Source organism: Indicator indicator, chromosome 7, assembly GCF_027791375.1.
Source record: "Indicator indicator isolate 239-I01 chromosome 7, UM_Iind_1.1, whole genome shotgun sequence".
NCBI classification, from domain to species: domain Eukaryota; kingdom Metazoa; phylum Chordata; class Aves; order Piciformes; family Indicatoridae; genus Indicator; species Indicator indicator.
The window spans coordinates 15,696,118-15,719,905 of record NC_072016.1 but is presented as its reverse complement, the minus strand read 5'-3'; the positions used below and the strand labels follow the sequence as shown (position 1 = coordinate 15,719,905).

General features: G+C 40.4%; 1 protein-coding gene and 1 pseudogene across 3 annotated transcripts; one reads left to right on the top strand and one right to left on the bottom strand.

The window, feature by feature from the left end:
* Window positions 1-3,937: 3,937 nt before the first annotated feature.
* On the bottom strand, window positions 3,938-16,392 carry LIPA (lipase A, lysosomal acid type). Of its 3 annotated transcripts, none has more exons than XM_054382056.1 (9): window positions 16,291-16,392; window positions 14,454-14,574; window positions 9,334-9,532; window positions 8,960-9,069; window positions 8,217-8,353; window positions 6,729-6,875; window positions 5,511-5,582; window positions 4,420-4,491; window positions 3,938-4,171 (listed from the first exon to the last, which is right to left on the bottom strand). In XM_054382056.1, exons 1-9 carry the CDS (start codon window positions 16,390-16,392, stop codon window positions 3,938-3,940), a joined length of 1,194 nt encoding a protein of 397 aa, XP_054238031.1. The 3 variants fall into 3 exon arrangements, with proteins under 3 accessions (XP_054238031.1, XP_054238032.1, XP_054238033.1); XM_054382057.1 differs by having other exon boundaries at window positions 14,469-14,574; window positions 16,291-16,320; XM_054382058.1 differs by having other exon boundaries at window positions 9,334-9,433; window positions 16,291-16,308.
* An 817-nt stretch (window positions 16,393-17,209) lies between these two features.
* On the top strand, window positions 17,210-20,378 carry LOC128968274 (interferon-induced protein with tetratricopeptide repeats 5-like; annotated as a pseudogene).
* The last annotated feature ends 3,410 nt before the right edge of the window (window positions 20,379-23,788 follow it).

Here is a 23,788-nt window from a genome sequence, read left to right as displayed (position 1 = left end):
CCCGCTCCCCACAGCCTGCTCCAAACAGCCTGCCCCTGACACAACTACTTTCAAAGTTAACGTTGCAGTTATCGGGAAATATTTCTCAGACTTCGTTAAAATTTTCAAGGATAACAAAATATCCACTCTTTTTCAGGCATAGCGCTGTCACAGACTGTATAGGTGTAACAAGTTGGGAGGGAAAAAGGAACCCTTGCGTATTTACGTCCTTTCAACCTACCATCTCCTCTTTTTACATATGCTTATATTCAAGCATAGATCTGAATCCAAAGAAAGGACATGACTCCTTGCACCCCAGGTAAGAAGCTTGAACCCTGAGCCCATGTGTACGCTGAGTACTTGAGGATGAAGAACACACAGTCCTGAGTTCAGTTTCATGGAAAACTTTAGCCTAATCTTAAAATACTTTTCTTAACAAGAGCTAACACATTTTCTTAGTCAAAATACTTTCATACCAGCACTCCAACTCCCCAACCAAGGCTTCACTGAAAATTTCTCCAACCATCATGAAAAGAAAGCTTAATCAACGGTCTTTTTAATTAATTCCTAACAATGGCTGGGGATTGAAAGCTGCCAGCAAAGTAAATTGATAGTAATTAGGATTTACCTTATCAGGATAAGTGTTCAAAATAACAACCATCATGGAAAGACCTTAAAATTCTTTCATTCAAAATTCATAATTCAGTAGTGAAAAACTGTGACTTGCATCTTCTACAACTACACACATTCATCATTTCTAGAGGAATCCAATTGCAATCCAGACAATTTGCAGCTCAGTACCCTCAGAAAACAAGATTTAGGTTATCAGGTTACAGGTGTCCATCCAACCCACAAGATTGTTTTTTTTTTAATTGATGTTTTCAGTAATTTTGTTCATATAAAGGTATTTGAAAATATGCAACTGGAGAAGAGAGGCCATTATTAGCATGCTCTTGATGGACAATGCTGCAGTATGAGTTTGTATTTCATATAGGCATCAAAGAAAAGGAGAAGACACTAGAAATGCTTTAATTACAGGAAAATGTTCCACTGACACCCACTTTTTTAATGTATCTGAAAATATATTAAAGCCATTTGTAACTTTTCATGATATTAAAGTATTCACAGGGTTTTTCCTATGGCACATTCACCATAAAACTTACTGAAAACTGGTTTGGTTCCCAAGCTGACAAAACCATTTCTCTCACAGAGGCCATGTGAGTAGGAGCTTTGCTTCAGCATTTCCCATGCTGAGGCACTTCTATGTTGTTTGAGTCAGTGTCATCCCTAGCCATAGAATCACTAGTGTAAAACTGCTCTGCACTGAGCTCATACATCACTCAGTACACACCACTAACATACACACGCTCTGCTGGCCTTCTGTGTGAAACAAGCAATGTGAATATACTTGCAGATGACCATAAAAAATTGAGAAATGTATCATTCATCACTGCTCATTCTTATTAAGCCAAGCTGCTTGCCCTTCCCTACCTTCAGAATGTCTTAGTTTGTACATTTCTTCCCAGTGACACGTCTCCAAGTTTGTGTCACGCTCATAACTTTAGCAAGGCAGGGAGAGCACAGAAGCTCACAATTGCTGCAGCCATCTCTGCTCCAATGAAGCAAAGAAACTCCAGCTTTTGTGGAACACCTCCACTCTTCTGGCTTTATTTCCAGGCACACAGAAGCTTTAATCAGCTGACTGAGCCTGCTGTGCTGACTGCACATTTCCTGTACTCAGAATGTACAGAAAGGTACAGCCTGAGCTCTATTATTTATTCAATATTTATTACTGAAGGTGACAAAGGTCAAAAGCTAGGTCAAATGTACCCAAAGTAAAGCTTAGCTCCCTGCCTTAGTATGTGGTTAAATGCTATTGATGAGATTACGAGGCAGTCCATTAAGCAATCCAATTACCCAAGATGATATGTGCTACAAGGGGAATGCGATACAAGAAGCTTTCCACCATGTCAGTGGGTTGCAAGGAGCCCCAACTAAAGGCTTGGAAAATTATTGCACTTTTGCAAGCAGTTATTTACAATTGCTACCCTACTTAAAAATCTCACAGAAGACCCCAAAACAGCTTGAGTGGCCCTTTAGGCTTAGGAAAAGCCTCTTTCAGAACAAAAGTAAATGGACGTTTACTGGGCTTTTTTATTGTACTTGTTCTATGCATAAGTATTTGTGAAAACCAGGCTCAGCTTACAGGATTCTATCCCCCATTCATGAAACAAGTGAAACACAACACATGGCTCTGAACTCCAAGCAGGTCTCATGTTTATTGAAAAGATCTCAAGCTTAGTAATCCTGATGCACATAGCTCTTGCTGTATCACATAGCTTCACAACTGCTAAGTTGGCCACTTAGGACTCCTACACATACTTCCTTTCAGCACAGCAAGGTGAAGTAAGTATGGCTGTTACAAAGGAAACAGAAGTCCTGCTAGGAATTGCAACTGAAATACCACGAACCTTTTTCCTTAACAAAGCCTGAGGATTCCCTGAGTCTCAATTAGGAGTTAAAAAAATAATATAGATTCAAACCAACGAACCCTAATTTATGGCTTCTGTATCTTTTTGCATTTTTTTTAAGAAAAAAAGTTTGCCTCAATTAAAAATGCACTATTTGCTATGCCATGTAGAAAAGATTTTTTTATTCTGTTTGGATTAGAGATGAAAATCTGGGCTGAATCCAACCATGGCACAGAAATGATCTTCTGAAGAGAGGCAACTGACTCCAGAGGTTGCTCATGCATCTACATTTGGTATGGAACTTTCGTGCAAAGCAGAGGAGCACAGTCCTCTGCATAGTCAACGGAAAGAGCAAGACACCTATACTACAGAATTACAGCTCCAAAGTCAGTTCCCTAACGAAGATGTGAATCATCTGCCCCCACTAAATGAGGGCTTAGCCCCATTCTGAAGTGAAACAGAGACAATTGGAAACTGCCTTTAATACTGTCAGGCTTCACAAGGGCATTGTATGGTTCTTGAACACCATGGTGGCAAGTACCACGTGAGCAGCTAAGTAGTAAATAGATCTTCAAAGCAGCAGATGATTAAAAGAAGTCCTTGCAAATTAAGTGACTCAAGCTATAGAATTAGTGCTTTGGCTCTTCCCTCACCAGCTTGTTTTCTAGTGGTCAGTGCAAAGAAAACAAAACATGAGTATATTACATCATTCTTCTTGAAAGCCACAATCTATTGACAAACCTAAGTGAAAGTGGTAATATCTTTTAACTGCTTCTCTTGTTATAGGAATCTTCACAATCTTTATTCATAGAGGGCATGTGAAACAAAAGGCTTCAGGGACACCATTAAATCAAGAAAAATGTAGCAATGAATCAGACCCAAAATAGGAGACTGCAACTTGACAGTGGTGATGATCTCTGGCTTCATGACAGTTTTTCTGGCCAATATTGAAAAATAAAGTAATATGACATAGCTAGCTTGTATGTGATGGCTAAAACAACACCACCAAAAAAAAAAAAAAAAAAGAAAATCACTAAGTGCTTTTGAAAGTACCAGCACCAAATGGAACACTGCAGTACAAGGAGTACTTTTAAAAGGTACTCAGAAATGACAACGTACTGAGAAAAGGCAGTGTTCCATGCACACTGAAATACTTATTAATCATCAAGCACCTGAGGTGCTGAATGGACTCTCTCATCTTTCAGACATGTCACTAAATTTACAGTATGATATACTCCTTTTGAACAAAATCACACTGCTATTTTGTTAAGTACCATGCCACTATGTGCAAAATCAGCAGGACACATTGAGGATTTCTGCAGGAGAGAGAAATAATACGGAGAAAAACAAACCAAATATGAATCCAATTCAGTAGTCGTTGCTGGCGTTTTAAAAATGCATCACAAAAACCTAGTAATATTGCCAGAAAAGCATGTCCCAGAGAGATGGGTTCCTGGTGAACTAACACTCTGAAATGCCATGCAGGTTTAGAGATACTTCCTAATCATGTTAATTATTTCATTATACATGCGGTAAGGTGCATCAAGGCCCCAGATGAAATCCAGATGTTCCCATTCCGGAATGTTTTTGTGGTAAACCAAGTTTGTGATCTGAGTGATCAGCATCGCAACATCCTTTGGGTCTGCCAGCCAGTCTTGTCCACCAGTCCACACTGCGGTTGGTACAGTCATCTTTTTTATTTTGTAGTATGGGGGAGTAGACTGTGGAGGAGAAAAGTGAAAACAAAAGCATTAGAAGGAGTCTTCAACGTGATACTACACTGCAGTGTAACATACTAGCAAACGTAAGAAGAACGTGTCAGATTTTCATTGTCTTTTCCTTTCTTCGGCAGTTAGAGATGGGAGATGAAGTCCTGACTTAACAGAAAGCATTAACCCAGAGAAGTGCACAAGGACTTTTTTTTTTTGTAACACTCAAGAATTGTAACATAATCAGAAAAGATGTCTACCTGGTTGTAGTGAACCATATTTTCAGCCTTACTTCCCCAGTCATAAGCTTTGAATTCCCCAGTCTTCACAGCCTAGAAATAAATATTTACACATTCACTAAGAATTGAGTATTATGTTGCAGTCATAAAGAAGTACAGGTCATCTGGAGAACTGGCAAAGGCAACAGACACAAGAAACAGCAAAATACCAAATATTAGTAAGGACAAGTGTTACTGCTTCACCTAGCATCACAGGAGTGGGAAACATTAGACTTTGTCCCTTGAGATTTCACACTCTCTCATAGCAACAGTAGGAAAGATTAAGGAAAACAGCTTAGCATACCAAAACTCAGGATGTGCCAGCTCCATGATTACTTCTGAAATATTTACCTTGCTGTCTAAACGTATAGGAGCAGAGCATGGAACTTTCTTAGAAAGTCTGTTCTGCATGATTCACCACCTATTATTTTTCAGAAACAGAAGTCTGTATCACAGGGATTTAGGAAAAAAAAAAAGTCTTCACAAATTTCTTCATGAGCCAACGCTTGAACAGCTATGTGCAGAAGAGCACATTGCTTCTGAATAGAACACCAAGCCCAGTTACAAGACCACAAGTAGCACTGACAATCACTGCTTCCATGGCAAATGTCTCCTCGTATTTGCCAGCCTGCTGAGCAAGCTTCAGGCACAATAGCATCACAGGGATGAATGCACTGAAGTGAAATTCAAAATGAAGTCAAACAGAATGGAACAGAAAAGGAAGTCTGCTGCTTTTCAGTGGCTAAAAACATTAACCTGTAATCAAAATGATTTGCAGAACGGGGAGCAATTAATTGTTACAACATCTCTCTAAGTTACTTCATTTCATTGTTTGTTGGCCTGAAGTACTTAGAGTTAGCCTGCTTTCAAAGACACAAGAGGAAAGGGGTGACCCCCCTAAGTCAGTACAATCAAAGCAGCTGGAATGAACAGCTGCCATTCCAACATGTGGCAGTTTCAGATTTTCACTTGGGCTATGCTACATATAATTTTGGCATTTTATGCCATTTAAGTATCAGAGACATCACTATTATACAAACAGACTCATAGACATTTTAGATTCTGGACATTACCTGGCTCCAGTGGATCATGTTTTGTACAGATGTCCCTGCTGGGCAGTGTGTTGAATACACATCCACTCGGCTCTGCAACAAGATAATGAGTATGGTTTACTCCTCACAGTACAAACGTTATTGCTTCCTCAACAATTAACAGAAAAATCTCCATTCCTCTTAAAACTGTTATAAACAAAAGTTAACTGAAGTCATATATACAGGTGAAGTAAAAGGCTTAAATGCTTTAAGGATTACTTAAAACTAACTACTAGACTTTAAAGATGGACTTTAAACCTTACAATAATAGCGTTTAAGCATTTTTTAATTATTCAGAATATACTTTAAAATGTGCTAGCATTCTAAGAGTTGGGAGAGCCTTAACTAACATTTAGATGGACCTCCAGTGAAACATGTTACTCTACAACTAGACAAAGTAACCCTCAGTCCACAGTGACTCAGAACTTCATACACTTTCAGTTTAAAATTACAAAAGGGGAAACTTGAGATGAAACTCAAAATCCCATCAGGCAAAAAAAAAAAAAAAATATCCACCATTAAAACCATGAAAACTGGGCAAGGAAAAACACCCTGCACTTTCAGCTTAATATAAAAAAAAATCTACATTTTTTCACAGAGAATGGTAAAAAAAAATGCTAATACGGTCTTGCTCCAATAAAAAAAATCCTCAGATCCTCAGCCTTCACTGACATGAAGGTAAACTGATACCAGATTCTGCCGATTTCAGGGCATTAGAAACAATTTAAGAAGCATAATGGGAAAAGGTAGTCCACACCAGTTGTTGTCAACTAGCTTTTAGATAATCAAGTAAGTCCTATGAACAAGTTCTTTGGAACTAGAGCCACAGATGAAGCCATCATCTGTAAATGATGGGTCAGAAATTAGTCTCAGATAAAACAATTGTGCACGTCCACAAAGAGACCAGGAAACTTCAACAGTTCTCTTGAAAATGGTTGAAAACTACATCTTTATTCCTCACTTATTTATCTAAAATAATGTATTTTAGCTTTCCAGTAACATTTTAAAAGGTTAATATCCATCCAAGCTAGGCAACTACATCTATACTAAGGAGAGATATTTGTCCAAACTCAGTATCATGAAGGCAGCATTATATTTTTTTTAATAGATACAGGTAAAGGACAGTCAGTACAGTGATACACAGACAACACTGTGTTTGTGTTCACAGTAACTCAGCTATTAGAAGCTAACAAAACATACCATATTCAAGTTTCTCTCATTAAAACCACACAAAAGAAAGAATGCATTGCCACAAAGGTCATCAAGTATTCTGTGGGTGCAAACATGGGTAGCAAGCCACTTCAGCAGAAAACTCTGAGGAAGGAATTGCTTCTTTCCAAACATATCCTACAAAATAAACATATAGAACAAACATATAATTGCATAGATTTACCTGGGTTTAGATTTATACTACAACACTCGAGATAATTATTTCCATTTGCACTGGTGACAGGTCTGTCATATGAAAATGATTTATATCACCTTATAAATCTTGTTTACAGTCCAATGGGAAGGTCACAGTTAGTGCTTCTGCTACAAATTTTACAGCCCGTTACCCCCACAAAAATATATGGGAACTGGGACCATTATTAAAGAATTCCAAACCTAACCTCAAATTCTAAACAGTTTTAAATTCTGTATTTCACAGGAGTACTACATGGCTTCTTGTCATCAGAACTGATAAAGGTCAACATATTTTAAGCTGCATCTGCTAATGTTAAATGGCTTCGTATTTGCAGCTTCCTCTGCTCAAAGTGTTTAAGAAAAACAAGTTGCATAAACTGTTGAAGCCACTTCCTCTTGATATGTATTTTTTAAACATGCGAGGATTTGAAAGTGGCCTACTGACCACTTCCTTAAAAGTGACACAGCTTTTTAGAGGTAACAGACGACCAGTGAGTTTGTGACTGTCATGTACTTCTGCACTCCAGGTTTTTTTGCAAGTCACCATGAGAATTAAGTTTTTCAGCCCAACACAACACCTGCACAGAGCACTGATCAGCTGCCTCCTCATTAGACAAAGTTCTTTACACAAGGAACAGGAGACCCCACTTGTTAGTATTACTTTTACGTAACTGTCTTTGGAGCAGATAAAAGACAAACAGACATGCATTAAATGTATATGAGTTATGTTATAGAAGGGTTTATCTCACAGAACAAACAGCTCTGTGTGGGGATCTCCACAGGTGGCAGAAAGAAAAGTGATGGTTAAAAATGACACATAGCAGGGTGTTCACAACGTCTGGCTTCAGGCACGTACTGTAGCCTGCATCTAACTACGTTCCTTTGATGTTAATGTGGAAAAGTAAACTTCAGAGGGTGATTCACAACATCTAAATAAAGCTGCTACTCTCAATCACCCTCTGAAGAGTCCTCTCCTAGCACTAACTGGCTGATTGTGAAACAAATCTGTTGAAAGTTCATGACAATTCAAAAGTACTCTATATATAAAGCTATCTATGACTCTTCTAAAGCAGACTCATTAATCATGTGATTTCTTGTAGCATAAATTCCAGACACAGGAAGATGGAAAAACATAATTTTATTTCATCTGTTGAACTGCAACTGTAAAATATTAGTTTCAACTGATGCAAACTGACTCATTAGACAGCAGTAAAGTCAGAGAAGCCACTGCTCACTTTCACAGAAAACTTATGTGGCTTAAAATATTCACACTCAAATACACACCTTGAATAGCACGTCAGGAAACACTCCCAATTTTACCAGAGGACTAGTGGCAAACTTGACTGTAGCTACTGGTGCCAAGGCAAAGAACATTTTGATTTTCTTAGCCAGCTGTGGCAAAGTTGAAAAAGCAATGAAAGCTGTAAGTAATATGAGAATCATTAACAAACCTCAGTGACAGAAGTCAGACAAGAATTTTACCTGGCAGTGATTCTATAAAATTAAGGTATTCTGAGTATGCACAGTATATTTTAGATTAAAATACCTAAACTCATCCTAGAGAAAACAATCAGACTACTAAATTAATCTAGTTACTGTGGAGAACAAATTAAATGAGGCAAATCCGAAGGATTTGTTTTCTTCTGAAAAAAAAAAAATTGTGCTAACACAACACTCTTCCAGTTCTATCTGCACCTTAGTCAGACCTTACATACAGCAAAATATTCTGGAAATAGGAATCTTTACATGTCTGACAATTCCAATTTTGTTATGTGTAGTTCACTTTACTTTAATAGAAGGCATACTGGTGTACCTGTGACTTCAATTTATCTTTTCAACAGCTTCCCACTTGAAGCAAACACAGAAAGGTTATGTGAGGTCTTTTTTTTTTTTCTTTTTTATTGATGAATATTCCATGAAGCAGGTAAAACCCAGAAGCAGTAAATTTTAAAAGCTTAAACAACATACATGAGCTTGGTATCATTTCAAACACAGTTATATTCTAACAAACACATCTCTTCACATACCCATTGTGGTGCCCTGTGAATGGCCAACATAAAATACTTGTTCTTGGCCAGTCTTCTTCAAAATGAAGTCCACTGAGGCTGGAATGTCATACTTAGCCATTTCATCAAAGCTACAAAGCAAAGATAGAAAGTCAGTTGTGTAAGTTATCAGTGTGGAACAGCTGCACAGACCTTTACTACACTGCAGATCAATTGTTTAGACAAAGTTTCCTTTGGATGAAGCAGAACACTCTGGTGATTTGAGTCTTCACATCATGCACAGGGTGAAGTAATTGACCATGTATAAAGGCTGGAGAGAGAGAGAGAGAGGAAGAGAAGCCTGCTTGCAAGCGCTGCATACAGTTTCTCTAGTTCCTCTAGCAAGATGAGGATACCTGAAAACCCAGAATTCTTCCTGCTTCACTGTGTAGTGTGTATGTTTCCTGGACCAGGTGTTCCCTCTGCTGTTTCCCAGCCATACATCATAGCCAGCATCTGCCAGCATAAAGCCGAGGCTGTTGTAATCCAAGTTTGTGATCCAGTTGCTGGCATCTGCAAGCAAACCATGCTGGAGAAACACAGCAGGCCTTGGACCTGAAAAATAAAGGATTTACTATAGCTTCCTGTTCCTCTCTCAACCAGGCTCCTGAGCAGGCCAAAGTCTAGCCTCCCAAAGCCCAAGAGAGGAGTTTTGCTTACCCCCATCTTAACTTCTCCAAGAATTGAAAACAATCATTTTATGGTTGCTATGCCCAAGATGGCCTCTGACCACTACTACATCATGCATTGTTCCTTCTTTGTTCATAAAGAGCAGGTCCAGTGATGCACCTCTCCTGTTTGGCTCACTTACCGGTTGTGTCAGGAAGTTATCTTCCACACACTCCAGGAATTTCTAGGCTGTTTACTCTCTGCTATGTTGTATTTCCAGCAGACATCTGGCAAGTTAAAGTCCCCTAAGAAAACAAGGGCTAGCAATCGTGAGACTTCTGCCAGCTGCTTGTACAAGGCTTCATCTGCTTCTTCACCCTGGTTGGGTGGTCCACAACAGACTCCTACTAGGATATCTGCCTTATTGGCCTTTCCCCGATCCTTATCCACAAGCACTCAACCTTATCATTGTCATCACTGACCTCTACACAGTCAAAACACTCCCTAATGCACACAGGTACACTAACATCTTTCCTTTCTGGCCCATCCCTTCTGAAGAGCTTAGAGCCATCCATCGTGGTACTCCAGTCCTGAGTTGTCTCACCTTGTTTCCATTATGTCAGTTTTCCTACTGCATAACAGCTTCCGGCTTATCCCTTTTGTTGCCCATGCTGTATACATTGGTGAGGATGCACTTCAGATGGGCCTCCCAACACTTGTATGCCAGCCTTAGGCCCATCTCTCATAAGCCTGTGTTTATACCCTTCCCCCTTCACATCTGGTTTAAAAGCTCTCTTGATGAGCCCTGCAAACTCCTGAACTAGAATCCTTTCCCCACTTTGAGAGAAATGAACTCCATCTGTCACTGGTGGGCCTACATTAGAAAGCACTTTCACCACATAACTTGAGTAGTTAAAAGCACCACAGTCAAGACCCAGGCAAAATTTAGGAAGCCTCTCTCCCACCTTCCTCATCCTGAAAAGGGAAACGACACTTTTATGTGGAATATACATTTTAAAAAATTGAAGATTCCTGTTTCTACACAAAGAAAATAAACTAACATGGGAGAAACATGACCTTCAGAAAATCCAAAGACCTGTCTCTGGTCATTGGATTAGCACAGGCGTTTCCTTGTGCAGTTTTTTCCCCTGCTTTAACAACTGATAACATGGTAACTTTAGCTCAATGAAACTGATTACTCAGGAATTTACCTCCTTCAGTGACACATCATTCTACTACAATACTAACCTCCATTGATAATTTAGACTTAGGCCTTTCAGTAGCAACAGCCAAATCACAACTGTTTCAGTCACCTACAACTCCCATTTCACACCATATCCATAAAAGTTTCCTATGAGCGCCAAAATGCAAATCAGCAATATTCCTCCCTTCTGGCAACCTTTATACCTGTGACAAAGAAGCTCCTCAGTGCCTGCTTTTCCCAGTTTGTTAAAAAAATCATACTGTGGCATACTGTCCTGCAATCAGAGCAAATCTCCAGCAGTCCCAAACTGGTACTGGAGGCAGTGCAGTTCACTGTAACTGTTTACCCCGCTGCAATAATACTTCATTGTCACTGCTTTATGAACAGTGTGTGGGATTTTCAAGCCTAACATTAAATTTGCTTCCAGTAATGTTCATGTTTAGTTTTGATACCATCGCCCCTTTTACTAAACTCAGATCAACCAGCTTCTGATTTTCTGAAGAAGAGGCTCTCCTCAAGCTGCTACTTGCATGTTTCATAACATAGCAAAGGGGAAACTGTTTAAATGGTTTAATGCTTTAATTCTGTTCTCCTATCAGCCTCCTATTTCTGCAGTCACCAAATTCTGCATGTGAATTGCACAATCATATGACAAACTTATTCTGATACCAGTAAGTTTGTATCACCCTTGATCCTAAAATCCCCAGAGGGGAAATAAGCAAAGTAGGTCCTTAAAGTAGACTTTCTGCTAGGGAACAATTTATTCTTTGGACTGCACCTCCAAGAAGCTGAAGACAGATTTATTTCCATGCCCTTCTTTCCCATGTTATGCAGTTGTTTTAGATTTTCAGTTAATACTAAAACCAAAAGTCACTGATGTTTTGCTTTTAGGTTCTCTGGACATTCTTCTGTTTTTTGGTTGTTTTTTTTTTTAAGTTATAGAACTGTAGGTTTAGTTCCAAAACATCATGTGATACGTAAGTCAAAGGGATCCTATTCACATTATGCAGGTATTGCAAAAGAAGTATTATAGCATATGTCAGCAGTATCATTGGTATCTGAGAAAAGATACCAAGTCTATAAAAACTGAAGATCAACATGAACTTTGAAATCTTCATCCTTCCAGAGATCATACTTCCCCAAATGTGCTTAGTAATCCCTGTTTTTAAAATTAAAGCACTTTGCAAAACATGAACTTGGGGTCGAGGGTGTGGCAAGGGGAATGTGGAGAATTCCCACAGGTCAGGAAACTTCTGTTTGCTTATGTCATCAATGATGGATTTGACAAAAATCAACAGGTACAAAGGCAGCCTCTCTTTCCTTCTGAGGAAATCTGTGGACTTCTCTGGAATTAAGTACGATGACACCTGCCAGGTTTGACTGGCCTCATCCATGTACTGATCTTTACACACTCACCTTGTAAGAGACTGAACAGTGCAAACATCCTAACTCATACAAAACCAACAGATAAGCTCAGGAGGACTATTGCTTGGCCTTTGGCAGAGGAGAAGGTTTTTCCGCAGGTCTTTTTCACACCCCAGGCTATAGAACAATCACTGATCTCTTTTGTGAGCTCCATATTTTTACCTCTCATCCTTGTTTTTGTCAGCCCAAAGGGTACTAAGGCAGTCAGAATATGTACAGTTTCTATGCAAACAGGCTGCTGTTGTATGTGTGCAATTTTCTGTAGCATCTTTCACATAGGGTGCTGACAAGACTGATACCAACTTCAGCCACAGCTGCTTAAATACACTGTTAATTCCTTATGCAGTCTGCGAGTACAGCAAACCAAAGGATACATGTCTCTCTTCTTCCACATCCTTTCACCTCGTTTTTAAAACATTCCGTCATTCAGTCCTCAAAAAAACCTTTGCCCACATCACTTTCTTAATTTTCAGCTTACATTCACCCTATCCTTCACAGAATCACAGAATTGTTTTGGTTGGAAGAGACCTCTAAGATCGAGTCCAACCATCAACCTAACACAACCATGGCCATGAAACCATCTCCCCAGGTGCCATGTCTATATGTTTTTTGAACACCTCCAGGTATGGTGACTCCACCACCTACCTGGGCACCCTGTTCCAATGCCTGACCACTCTTTCCATAAAGAATTTTTTTCCTAATATCCACCTAAACCTCCCCCAGCACAATTTCAAGCCATTTCCTCTCACCCTATCACCTGATACTAGGGAGAAGAGACCAACCTCCATCTCACTACAACTTCCTTTTGGTTGTTGTAGAGTTTTTTGTGGGCGATTTTTTTGTTGCTAAGAAAAGAAACAAAGAGTTATCAATTATAACACCAATTTCTTTCCAAGCATGGGTTTTGCCCAGTTCTCTGCTGGTCCAACAGCCTTGTCTGCAGTGGCTCAACCTTCAGGAAAAAGTCATCCCCAAAATGCACACAAGTAACAGAGAGCACAAACACTGTTAAACAACTGAAAGAGCCATTCTCTGCAGATCTATTCTTTAGTCCACCAGTATGACTTGCACAAAAACCCTGGAAAAAAAGGCACTGCTGACTTTTCATGATTTTCTGTAGTATTGCTGCTGACCTATCTTTAAGTAATTTTGAAAGGCATGTTGTTGAAGTTATTTTAGCATCTAGATGCAAGAGAAACAAAACTTTAAAGAAGGAATGATGAAAAAACAAGAAGCAGAAACAGGGAGGATCTCCAGTCGCCTGCAATAATTAGTCTTCCACTTCCCCATCTCCTCAACCCTATATACCCCCCATCCCTTCTATGGTGTTATACCAGCCTTGACAGTAACTCTTACAGCTTGTAAAAGTGCTCTGGTGGCACATGCAAATGCTCCTCTCAGTCCCCCATCAAATTATATCCATAAAGCAGCATTGTCTGGACTGACTATTGTCAAATGCCTGTTGCATACACTTAAAAATACATTGCAAATTAAGGTATTGTACTCAACATGTTCTGAAGGGATTTTATTCTTTTACCCATTTAAGCATGGCACCCTTAGTAGCATGCAGCATTTGTCTAGTTGTACCTTACTGCACAGGAAGCTTCAGAGAGGTTAACATTAAGTAACAAGTTCTCATTGCATACAGAAATCAGGCAACAATTATTTTGTGAACACTCCAGTGGGAACCCTAGTAGTTTAGTTTTATTTCACCAAAAGAGGCATGTAAACTGTGCCACTTTTAAAAATGGTCAGGCATTTTTAACAAACTTATTTGTTACAAAAAAGCATTTTTTAAAATGGAGTTTGAAATAACCAAAAAAATGTTATAATCAATCTCTTTTCAAGGGACTTTATCACTTAAAAAAAAATCCCGAATCTCAGGTCTTACTTTTAACTTCCTAGAAAATCCAGGCTTCTCAGCCCACCACCCCACCCCTCTTCCCCCCCCCCAAAAAAAAAAAAAAAAAAAAAATCAAACAACAAGGGGCTTCTATTAACGTCACAAAAAGACGATACCATGATAATATGGCTTTCTATGTCTTTCTCCCATCCTTTTCTCAAACCACTCTACATGTATGTGCCTGATCTAATTTGGCTGTGACATCCACCAATAAAACATTTTAACTGCATGGCTCTCATAGTCTTTGATCTTTTTCTGGATTATTACAGGAGCAAATGGATTTAGAACAAAGAGAGCTTGTCCATGACTTCCTATTTTTCCAAGCAGACACATACCTTTGCTCTTCTCACGGCCTTTTCTTCCATAAGGAATTCTGTTAATGGTCAGGATGTATCCATCTTCTGTTGTCACTTCATACTCCTCACTAGGGTATCCCCTGAAGGTAATAATTTGACTCTGAAGAAAAAAGAGAAACCATCTTGGAGTCAGACTGTCAGCCTCCTCAGTTCATTAACATGAGCAAAGCGCTCCAGGTTCCTTCCAAAATTAAAGGATGAGGTAGGAATGTGCCATACCACACATCCATTAAAAGCAGACATGCTTTTTCCAGTGCAGTCAGGAACCAGCCAGAGCACAAACCTTATGCTAGGGGGTTGGGAGAATTTCCTAGCGTGTCCCCTGTCCACTGTCTGATTAGGTACTCATACACTGCTTACAGTAAGAAAAGATACTGAAGTGCTGAAAAAGGGAGTATGGTAGCAGGGTAAATCACCAAACGTGAATTTGGCAGCCAAAAATTGAAACTGTCAGCTCTCAAAGAAAGCAGTTATCTTCAGTAACAAACAAGTGAGGACAGCAAAATGCCACTGGCACCACAGCAGCATATGGAATAAGAGGAGAAAGAGTTCATCTCTCCCGAAGGGAAAGGCTTCCCTAAGAATATTTCAGATTTATATCTGAATTCGCATTCTTTGTTTTACAGAGGACACAATCACGTTTAAGCTGTGTGCTGAAACAGACCACAAACACAGCATCTTTAAAACACACTCTTCACATGTAAGCTGCCAACAGTGCCACCTCAGCTCACAGCTTTATGTGCCATTTCTTACTCACCTTTCTCCTCAAGCCCTATGCCTGTTGTAGAACTTTTAACTGCCATGCAAAGAAGCCAAACAAAAACATAATAAAAATACCCACACTTGTTTAATGCAGTAATTTCATATATATGTTCATGAATAAGCTTATCGCCCATCTCTTACATCTGAAGCTTTATGTTATTTTCATTTGATGCAATTCCATTAGGAGAAAGAACTTGCAATTTAATTTGCTTCATGACACCAAGCATGCCTTGAGAAAATGCAAGAAATGCAAGACATGATCAGAGGTCTGTTCTTAGGCTGCTGTGCAAGGAGGAGCATGTAATTAAACATGCTTTTCCTTTTAAATAGATCTTTAATAGTCACATTAATCCACAGCGACATCAACATTCCAGCACGATTTTAAGTCTAAATTCCATTCAAATGCCTTAGACTAAATGACTACTTTCAGTCTTTAAAATTGTATTTAGATGATAATATTCACTCAAGCACTTCTTTTCTCACAGACCTTAAGCATTTGTAGATTGAAGTATCTTCTCATACATGAAAAACTTGATGTTCGGATGGGGTTGAGCAAATAGTAACTCATATCAGTTACTAACAGGAAACATTTCCTCGAGTTGTCTGTTGTGGCAGGAGAGTGAATTTAAGAGCGCAAACGCCAAGTGAGAAGAAAAGCAGTTGCGGGTCAGAACACGGGAGCATCGTGCTAGCAGCACAAGTGTGCCTCATAAACATGCACTTTTCTAGCACTTGAGGAGGATCCTGACTAGCAAAAAAAAAAAAACACAGGTCTGGACCTGAAAATATGTGAAAGATCACCCACAGGCAACATAGTACCAAGAAGCGCCTGGAAGAAGGAGACGAGAAAGACGAAGTACAGGCAGGTGTAAGTAAGCAGCAGCATGCTGACTGCTGATCAGTGGCTGAAGCATGCCCGTGGAACCGTAAAGGTGCCGCACGCCACCCAGACCCGCCTTTGCTTCTCTATTCGCCCCGCTACACCCCGCAGCCACAGCCGGTGACAAGTCTCGGGCACTTTCCCCTCACCGCCGCGCCCAACCGCACCACTCACGATGTTCATGTTCGTTTCAGGGTCCACACGTCTTCTCCCGCTGGTGAAGGCGCCCGACCCTGCGATGGTCTGTAGCAGGAAAGCGACCACCAGGCCCCGCATCCTGGTCTTACGAGAAGCAGGCAGGAGGCCCCGGCTCGGCACGGCGAAGCAGAACTCAGCGCTGGAGCAGGCGGGCCCCGTCAAAGCTTACGTACCGCCTACCCCAGGCGCGGTGACCGGCACGGGACCGCGTGACAGAGGCAGGGGGCGGCCGCCTGGCTGACAGGGCGAAGGCGGGGAGGCAGCCCCGGGCGGCAGAAGTGGTAGCAGCCCAGAGCGGCTGAATGAGAGTAGTCGGCCCTGCCGCACGGCGCTGACAAGCAGAGCACCTGGGTATGCCCCACAGCCCTTCGCGCCTCTCCCTTGGAGTGACTCCGGCCCAGCGAAACCACCCGGCGGCAGGATGACCCACCCTCTGCAAAGAGCTGCTGCCGCGCCAGGACGGACTTGCACCGCTGCCCGCCGACCCGCTGTACCCAGTGCGGATGAGCGGCGGTGGGAGGAGGGTGCTAGGCCAGCGGAGCCGCTCAGGCCATGCTGCGCGGCCTATCGGCGGCGGCAGAAACCGCCAGGCCCACCCCACCGGGCCCCGCGGGGCGGGGGCTTGCCCCGGCGTCGTGACCACCGAGCTTCACGTAACCCGCGGCCCGCTGCTGCCGCTGTGCCACTGCCCCCATCGCTCGGCGGCGGGCCGAGGGTGCGCGGCCTTGGACTGCCTGAGCCGATGTGATTCAGGGTTTATCGATAGTGCTCCCCGTCCCCAGACTCCAGTTTCAGAACTCTTTCAGCCCTCCTCGTCTCCTGCACCTGCACCTCATCCGAAGTTTCCAGAACCCTCCTAAGTGCCGCTCCTGCAAGGGTGCGTTTATTTTCTGGCATGATCCCACCGCAGAGCCCGCAGCAGTCTCCAGGGAGAATGCGTCAGCAGCAAGGAGGGGATGAAGCCTTGTCCACCATGGCTTCTTCCCGTAGCTGGAGCATCCCTGGGGGAAGCCTTGCCAATGTACTAAACACCTGCACATCGGCAAGACCCGGGCCTTTGTAAGGCACTATAAAGCGTTGTCAGCAATCACAGTTATTCTTAAACAAACAGACCATCTATTCGTTGCCTTTGAGCATAGTATAAATATATGTAATACAAAATGGACTTAAGTTACATCCAAGCACACAGGTTTAGCACAGTTGTATCTTCATGCTCTGAGGCAATTAATTGGCACGGCATTGCATATCTCATTTCTCAGAAAAGCATGCCTGTGGTCAGGGAACGTGAGACCAGATTTACAGAAACTTGAATGAAATTCAATCCTATAATGTAAATACTCATGTTACTAGGTCCAGGTCCATAGTAATATTCTCAGATTAATACAGAAACCTGATACACGTAACGGTAGAAGAGGTGTGTCGAGAACAAAAAATATTTCCCATTATTTAGAAAGTATTCGATTTAATTGAAAATCATATGTTCTCGTAGTCTCCCCTTTTTCTGATACACAGGTACATCACTTGGTACAAGTGGTACTATGGCACCCTTTGCATTCTTGGATCCCATTTCCTAGGGTTGTTTGCTGTTAATGACTCCTCCGTTTCTATTCCCTTATGAGTAAGCTGTTCGAGATTCAGCCACAAGATTTACTTTCTGTTTTCCTGTTAATTACCCATGGCTGAATTGATAGCTGGAGCACATAAAAGGGATGTGCTAACAGCAACACCACTAGTTTGGTTTTGAAGCTACATGAAGACGAGTAGAGAAGGAAAACCATAAGGTAAGTATGCAAACCACCCTCTGAAAGACGCTTTTTTTGCTATGCCATGGGAAAAGAATGCTTATTATTTACATGAATGTAATCAGTGAGGGACTTTAGGGGTTGAAACAGCAGAAAATATTACAGAATATTCACTGCAAGAATCAAAAGAAAATAAGGATGCTACTGAATAATATTGTAATGTTACTGCTTCTCTGGCAGGGGTCAGTCCCTGTGAACAGAACTGACAGAAAAATTATGTGCATGCAGTTCAGTGATGAAACCCAGGATGCCACTGTAGCTGGTGTCCAGCCAAATGGGTAACTGACAGTGATGCATTTGAGAATTTACTTTCCTATTTTGACAAGAGCAAGGACCAGCAAGCAGGATAATGCAGGTTCTGGGGTGCATTTTCTGAAGACTGTCGCATGTGCACAGAGGCACATGCATACACACACGCAACTAGAGTTGTAAACAAGTAAATTGTATTTACTGGTTTCATGTTGAACTAAGCTAAATTGTGTTTCATTTGCATCACAAGTCTGTTTTTGTGACATTCAAAAAGATTCACTTCCCCAAAAAATGCCTTTTCATTAATTACTCTCCACTGTTGTTTTCAACCATGACCTTTTTATGGTTCCCAGTTGAGGCAATTAAGAAGCAACACACATTTTATCTTTAATGTAATGATATTGCTTAAATGCTTCAAGCTATTCCTGCAGTTTGCTTATTTGGGAGCCAATGTCTGTTCTCTGGTATTCACCTGTAGCCAAAGGTTTCTAACAAGGTAGCATAACTTACTTTCAGTTCCTTTTCACCTCAGACAAACTGTAATTGCCTCACATGCAGCCTTCTAGTTGGGAACTGTTAGTAATACCAATCAAAAATGCTAGTTGGGCAGAGGAGATTATTTGAGAAAGGCAGAGAAGTCTGTAAAACAACTTATGCATGAACAACATTTATAAATACCAGTTTGGTCTGAGAAAGTTTTTTATTGGATTACCTGTTTTGAGTAGGCTTCAGCAATTGTTATCAGCATAGGAAATGTTCCTCAACCCCAGCCAACTTTAACCATGGAGACTACATTCTCCTCTTTGACATCCAGAACACTATGTCTGTGTAAGAGGTACTCTTATACACTGGCAAGGAGAATTACTCAAACAGCTTTTAAGCTCTTTAGCCCCACAGCTTGGGCTTGCTGAAGTACTGTTGACTAGTGGCACCTGCTAAAGTATTGTCTGGTTTTGAGGTACATCATGCCTAGTTTAAAAAAAAGAGAAGCAAAAATCAAATGGAGTGTAAGTTTTTTTTTTTTTAATTCTTTTTTTTTTAGTACTGTTTCAAAGAATTCCCTGAAGACTTCCCTGCTGCAACTAGAATGTTATTTTACATGGACTTTGCTGAAGCAAGATGTGGCTCTCAATGACCTAGAGGAGAAAATAGGCCATCAGATTGAGTTTTTAATACAATCCAAGATCAGAAGTTATAATCTACTACCCTATGTATGCTACCTAAAGAATTCAAATGAGGAAGCCCTGAGAAAACTCCAAAAGCTAAAGAAGAAATTAAAAAATATCATCCAGATGAAATTGCCAGGAGAAGTCTTGTTACCTGGGGGAACTATGCCTGGATCTATTACCACATGAAGAGATAGGAAGAAACTCAAACTTACATAAGCGAAGTGGAAAACAGCTGCAAAAAGCTTTCAAGTACTTCTCAATGGAAACTTCTCAGTTTCCTGAGATCTATGCTGAGGAAGGATGGGCATTAATAAAATTTGGAGGAGAATACTATGAGAGCGCAAAGATTTGCTTTGAAAATGCTCTGCAGGATGAACCAAAGAACCCAGAATTTAATGCTGGCTGTGCAATAACAGTGTATTGGTTGGTGTATCATTTTAATAATCAAAGCCTGTCCCTAAAGCTCCTGAAGCGTGCAGTAGAACTGGATCCAGATAATACTTCTGTTGTGGCATTACTTACAGTAAAACTTCAGGACTTAGAGCAAACTGATGAAGGGGAGAGATACACTGAAGAAGCAATGAAGAAAACTCCTGATCATCCTCATGTCCTGCGATATGCTGCCAAATTTTACAGAAGGAAAGGAGAATTGGACAAGGCAGTAAAGATTTTGAAAAAGGCCCTAACAGTGACACCAAATTCTGCCACTTTGCTTCACCAACTAAGTCTCTGCTACAGATCAGAGTTCATTCAACTGAAAGAGGCTAAAAGATACCCACCTCAAGAGCAAGTGGATAGACTTATCCTGGAAGCCAGTAGGAACAACAGCAGCATCAGGAACTAGTGATTACCTCTGCTGTTGTGTTCAGCTATGTGTGTAAAGGCAACTTCACTGCCTTTCTCAGCCTTGAGGCTTCTATCGTCAGAATTGTTGCCATCCAAACCCTCCTGAGGGCATGAGTGCTGCAGAAGAATTCGAGGAAGAGGTGGTGCAGGTTCCCAAAGCTGTCGTGACACATCCATGCTCCCCTCCACACTGCCACTCTCCACACTCCTGCCTCTCTGCTGGAAAAGGAACCTTGCAGAAATAAGAAGCAATAAATGTATTTTGAGAAAAATGTGAGCCCAAAATTTTATGAAGATTTAATCTTCTCTAAGGGAAAAAAAAAAAAGCAGGTGATGCAAGAAATCTATACATTATGCCTTGCCTTTTTCGGGCTCTGGAGGACTGTGCTGGATGGCAGCACTAGCTAGGGCTGCTCTGTGCTAGCAATGCCTTCTAGTTCTTGCCTTGTAAGGAGAAATGTTATTTCCCACAGGGTGGTGCTGCTGCACTGCCTGGCTTGGCGACACAGGGAACGTCTGAGCTTCAGCTTGGAAAGGTGAACAAACAAAACGTACATTTTGCAGTGTCCAGAACCATGCAGTAGCCGAATATCTCTCAATTCACACTCAAATATGAAGACATCGGTGGAGCCTATGCTAGCAGTGCAGGAAAAAAAAAGGAGTGAAGATAACCTTGTAGTAAGTATTCATTGATGAATCCAGAGCACCTTCTAAATTATATAGTAACCTATTGGAATACATCTATTTATTGAGGCAATCCTGGCTAAAGACTCTGTTGTTCTGACCATGAACTACTGTTACAGCAAAACCTAATGAGCTCTCCCTTCTCACACACATTTGTTACATCTTAGAAAGCAAATAAGGAACTCTTGTGGCAATGTAAAATATATTTGCACTATATCGGCAGTGACAACCTGTGTTTTTCAGGAAAGAAATTATCATCCAAGATGGCAGAAATGTTTCGGCCTTTGGGTTTTTTTTTTGTCTTTTTCCTCCCTTGTTTTTTTTCTTTTTCTTTTTTTTTTCCTGAAAACAGGGTTATTCTTTAGCAAAAGCCACTTGAATTTTCCAATGTCATTTTCACACAACTTTTCAAGGCACAATTTATTAAATGGTCTGAAGATGATCTGGTAGAAATTGTCCCTAGAACATAAGAAATTCCAAAATAATGATGATTTCCCCATTTTGAATTTCATGGAGTGTAAATAGATGGGGTAACTTCAGCACTTGTAAGCCGTTTAACTTACTTAGACTGAATTCTTGATCACTGCATGAAATAGAATATTATCTGAGGCAGGATTCACCTGAGGTAGGATCTGTGTGTTTGTGTCTTGGGCAGATGTTACCCCAGTCAAGCCAGACCATAATGTCCTGGGAAGCCAGACAGGCTCAGTGGTGCAGTGCTGCATCCAAGCTCTTATCCATCTGTGCTCAACAGGATGGTAAGAACATGCAGTGTTTGCCAGAGAAATTGTTCACACCTAGCCCAGGTATCTCTGCCTATTTGTGCACCATGCCATGCCAGGAAACACCCTCTGTGGAGAACAGCCTGAATATTACAATCTCTGAAACAAACAAAAAATCCCACATTTCAGATACAATAAGAGATTTTTTTAAAACTCTATATAATCCATATACTCCAGCAACACACTGCCTGAAATATTTTACATGGTAGGATGAAGATGAGCTGTTCAGTTTGGGTTATGTAGACCACAGGGTAGAATTTTGGCTTTGCAAACCTGGGTTGTATTCCCATTTCTTCCACTCACATGTCATTTCTTGTTATGCTTCCTTCCTTCTGTTTCTTAGTGAGGAGAATCGTGACAGAATCATCCTGGTATATAAACTTTTGTCCACTGGTTTAAGTCAGAGCAAAAAGACTTTTACAAAACCCTGAAATAATTCTACCATTTTCTACAAAATGTCTGTGCATAAAAAATAGTTGAATGTTTTCTGCTAAATTAGTCATTTAAACCAAGAAATACTGCCTTAAACACGTCAATGGAATAGCCTATGAAAAAAAATGCTTAAATAAAATTTTTAAATAAAATAATTTTTTTAAAAGCTGATAATGTATTACACAGTACTGTTTACTAGGATAAAAATGCATATAGTGTTATTGCGATAATGCTTTTGCAATATGCAGTTCTGGCATGAAAAACTGCTGACATACTGTGATGTGGTAAACAAAGTAATTAAATTCTTGTAAAGTAAAAGACAGTAGTAACTTGTTGAAAATAGATTATGTTCTTTGTAGATCACACTGTTCCCTGGTTTTAGATATTAAAATTTTGCATTAAGATCTAAAACCGTATCTTCATCACTATTTTTTTTTCCAAATGATCATATTTTTCCTAATTCATTACAAAATACTTGTGGATAATTTTTGTCTTCTTTTTATGCACATACATTAAAACCAAGATGAGAGCCTAGGATTTAATTGCCATCCAGAGCTCAAAAAAAAAAAAAGTTATGTCATTAGTTTTAAGCAGTTTTTGCACATAGATCAATGCTACTGGCTCTGACCACCTTTCTAAAGCAGCACAGTGAGAAATGCTTTTTTTTTTCAACATGGACAAATTAAGTCAAACAATTTTAATATGCTACATTTGAAGTATGCATGAAAAATAAAACTACTTGATATACATACTATTCATATATGCAGATTTAAAAAATACATTATACCCCAATGGGTGTACACTTGATCTAAGTCAAATTGGCAAACATTAGTTCCCTTCCAAAGCACAGAGGGAAATAGGACACCATGAGCAACAACTTAATACATTGCAAATTATTAACAAAACTACTAGTTCAGCATTGATAAAAAAAATACTTGATCAATTTGCTAGTGAACACAATGCAACTATATATGGCATGGAAACACAAGAAATAATTTACTTTGCAGAATGTGAAGTTCCTGTACTTCGGACAACAGTTTCACTCTGGAAATGTAGAAATATCCCGTTGTTTACTAAATCATCACATCAGTAATTTACCCCATTAAGTCTGTAGCTCCTGTGAAGCAGCCAGCTGTATTACATTCCTCACACAAGTAGCAGGAAACCATCATCAAACTGCAGCTCTTGTGTTCTGGCCACCCAGGACAAGTGACTTGATCAGCATTTCAGTTAACACAGATGAGTAATTTGTACCATCTGAAGATATGGTCTGGGTCCAAGAAGAGATACACTCACCACTGGAATACACGGAAACTCCTTTGTCTGCCAACATCCTCTTTATTAATAGCCTGTGGAGTGGGCAGTTTCTCAGTTGTCTGCTTCCATGAACTCTAAATTTCTTCAATAGCTGCTGATTTTACAGGAGGAAGAGGCTTTGTGTTTGGAAAAAACTGTGAGCTTTCCCCTGGTCTCCTAGGCTGCCTTTGGGCTTCTTCTAACTAGTGGAGCT